Here is a 3,267-nt window from a genome sequence, read left to right as displayed (position 1 = left end):
GGCTTCACACATTGTACCCATTTTGGGAATCGAACCCGGGTCTTCGGCGTGACGAGCGAACGCTTTAACCACCAGGCTACCCGACCGCCCCGTGCTGCACCAGGAACACAAACACTAAACTAAGGATTTCAAGAACAGATCAAGTTAGTTTGAGATGGTGATCGTTAAGACCAATCAAGGTGGACATGTGTAGCCCTGGATGAGGTCTCTAGAACAGGGAGGTACATTATGGAGGGGTGTTCTGTTTCTGACCTGAAAAGTCACGCAATATTTGCAAATATTTCAATGGTTTGATTGATTACGTGGGCCAACACATTTCCCAAGGTGTGTTGTCAGACATATTTATAAGTCTGGGGATCAAAATAAATTGATTTTACGGTTTAGTTATCCTGGATCTGTGTCTGGGCATAACTGACATCCTGACTGACTGATGACAACTGCTTCAATCTTTTTTCATGATTTTTCACAGTTTTCATTCAGATGGAATATGATTTATGACATTTTGGGGAACATGACTGAAATATTATTTGTTTTGTATTACCATGCCCAGAGTGATAACTGGTCTTGTGTTTGCCAGATGAATGATTGTTATCAATAAAGTGCTGGGAATAGCACGATAACGGAAGATTCTTTACAGAAGGTTCAGATGGTTGGTGTTTTAATGCTGCCTATAGTCTGGCACCAAGTTCCTGATGATTTTCTGGAGAACTATATGCAGTCACAAATCATTCATGCACAATTTGCTGGAAACTGTTAAGTGCTTACACATCATGGACGTTACCTTTGATGTGTTTTATACTTAGATACCAAGCATTTAATGTCCTGTTTGTATGTTGATTAGCGCCGCACTTGGCAATATTCGAGCTATTTGATGGCGGTTTGTAAAAAATCCAGTCTGGACCAGACAATCCAGTGATTGACATCATGAGCATCGATCTACGCAATTGGGATATGATGACATGCATGAACCATTTCAGCGAGTCTGACCACCCGATCCCGTTAGTTGCCTCTTACGGCAAGCATGGGTTGCTGAAGACCTATTCAAACCTGGAATCTTCAAGGGACAATTTAATATTCTGGGAGGAGGGGAGGAGATTTTTACAGTCGTTGCTTCACTGCCATTGTTTTGGTGGAAGGAGAATCTGAACAATGTATTTTTGTATCAACACATGTGTGTCAAGAGATGAAGATTGAAATTGATTATTAAAACCCAAATTCAGAACCCAAAAACCTTGATCCAGCCCACAGAACCTAGAACCTTGACCTAGCCCACAGAACCCAGAACCTTGATCCAGCCCACAGAACCCAAAACCTTGATCCAGCCACAGAACCTAGAACCTTGATCCAGCCCACATAACACAGAACCTTGATCTAGCCCACAGAACCCAGAACCTTGATCTAGCCCACAGAACCTAGAACCTTGATCTAGCCTGCAGAACCCAGAACCTTGATCCAGCCCACAGAACCTAGAACCTTGATCCAGCCCACATAACACAGAACCTTGGTCTAGCCCACAGAACCCAGAACCTTGATCTAGCCCACAGAACCTAGAACCTTGATCCAGCCCACAGAACCCAAAACCTTGATCCAGTCCACAGAACCCAGAACCTTGATCCAGCCCACAGAACCTAGAACCTTGACTTAGCCCACAGAACCCAGAACCTTGATCCAGCCCACAGAACCTAGAACCCTGATCCAGCCCACAGAACCCAAAACCTTGATCCAGTCCACAGAACCCAGAACCTTGATCCAGCCCACAGAACCTAGAACCTTGACTTAGCCCACAGAACCCAGAACCTTGATCCAGCCCACAGAACCTAGAACCCTGATCCAGCCAACAGAACCCAGAACCCTGATCCAATTTCTGGTGACAACATGATTCAGTGTTACATGACTGTATGGTGGGTGGTTTCTTCTTCCTGCACCCACTAGGGCTGGGATGAGTCCAAAAAGTCACTCCACTTGTTGTTACCCTGTCTGGCGCTCGGCATTAAGGGGCTAAAACAAGGAGTGGTCGGCTCGGAGTCAGTATACTGTGTCTGAGTGGGGTATTCATGTTAAACTGCGGCATGATATCTCATTGTGCTAGCACTATAAATCGGCATCAGTCCGGACTAGTACAAGCAGCCACACACACATACATCTGCATGCACGTCCCTATATAAGTGCAATAATCTTGGTCGCGACATTAAACCCCATTTCACCACCTCAATTATTTTTCAACATAATCCCCTTCAAGGTCCACACACAAAAGATTGTGAAGTGCCTCATGTGAAAGGCTTCCTCCTGGTCTTGTACAAAGTCCTCCACATCAGAATGACATCATCATCATTTTAGGGCTGGGACGAGTCCAAATTTACCACCTGGGAACCCACCCACTATTACCCGACCCTACCCAGGTCCTGCTTTAGATATTTAGAGATAGGTATAAACTGTCCAATTTGGAAAAGTTTGACTGTAGCCCTGGCAAAATGTATTTAGTTACGCGTGTTAAACAATCTGGTCATGCATACACTGACGTTTACTGCATGAAGTTTTACCTTTACTCAAACATATATAAGTCAGAAGGAATGGGATCATTAGTGACTTATAGTGTAACCATACAATTTTAGATAATTTTGTCGTTACACAATATATATCATGACTAACCACAGGTCTGGGTAGTCCTGTGGGTACCCGGGTCCTACTCAGGACCCACCCGACCCATGTATCCGAGTTACCCGTCCCCGCCCTACCACTATGTGTAGGTTTAGTTAATAGGTCACAACAGCTGGCTCCGGTATGCATATAACTTGTGTTATTATTAACTCTTCTCAGGTTATACTTCAGAAATGACTTCTGTTTAAGCCTCTATAAGATGGCTTTCTTGTGTTTTATTACCAGTATCTTGTTCACAATATTCATCGGTGTTGAGAGTTTATAGGAGACTTTAAGTGATTTGTGTCTATTATTCTGACCGCCTCCATGATCTCGTGGTAGAGTGTCCACCTGGTGAGCGGATCCCCAGCTGCGTCATACCAAAAGATGGTACTTGTTGTTACCCTGTCTGACACTCGGCATTAAGGGGCTAAAAAAAGGAGTGGTCGGCTCGGAGTCAGTATACTGTGTTTGAGTGGGGTATTCATGTTACACTGCAGTACGGTATCTCAGTGAGCTAGCACTCTAAATCGGCATCAGTCCGGACTAGTACAAGCAGCCACACAAACACACACGTGCATGCACGTCGCTAAATGAGTGCAATAATCTTGGACGCGACGTTAAACACAA

The 3,267-nt window shown here is 44.4% G+C and overlaps 1 protein-coding gene across 1 annotated transcript; it reads right to left on the bottom strand.

Annotated features, from left to right (window-relative positions):
• Nucleotides 1-1,264: 1,264 nt before the first annotated feature.
• LOC139446258 (uncharacterized) lies at nt 1,265-2,966 on the bottom strand. Its single transcript, XM_071227609.1, has 2 exons — nt 2,958-2,966; nt 1,265-1,864 (listed from the first exon to the last, which is right to left on the bottom strand). Exons 1-2 carry the CDS (start codon nt 2,964-2,966, stop codon nt 1,265-1,267), a joined length of 609 nt encoding a protein of 202 aa, XP_071083710.1.
• Nucleotides 2,967-3,267: the final 301 nt, after the last annotated feature.

This window comes from Haliotis cracherodii, unplaced genomic scaffold, assembly GCF_022045235.1.
Source record: "Haliotis cracherodii isolate W230 unplaced genomic scaffold, xgHalCrac1.p SCAF_6, whole genome shotgun sequence".
Lineage (NCBI taxonomy): Eukaryota > Metazoa > Mollusca > Gastropoda > Lepetellida > Haliotidae > Haliotis > Haliotis cracherodii.
This window is presented reverse-complemented; position numbering and strand designations above follow the sequence as displayed.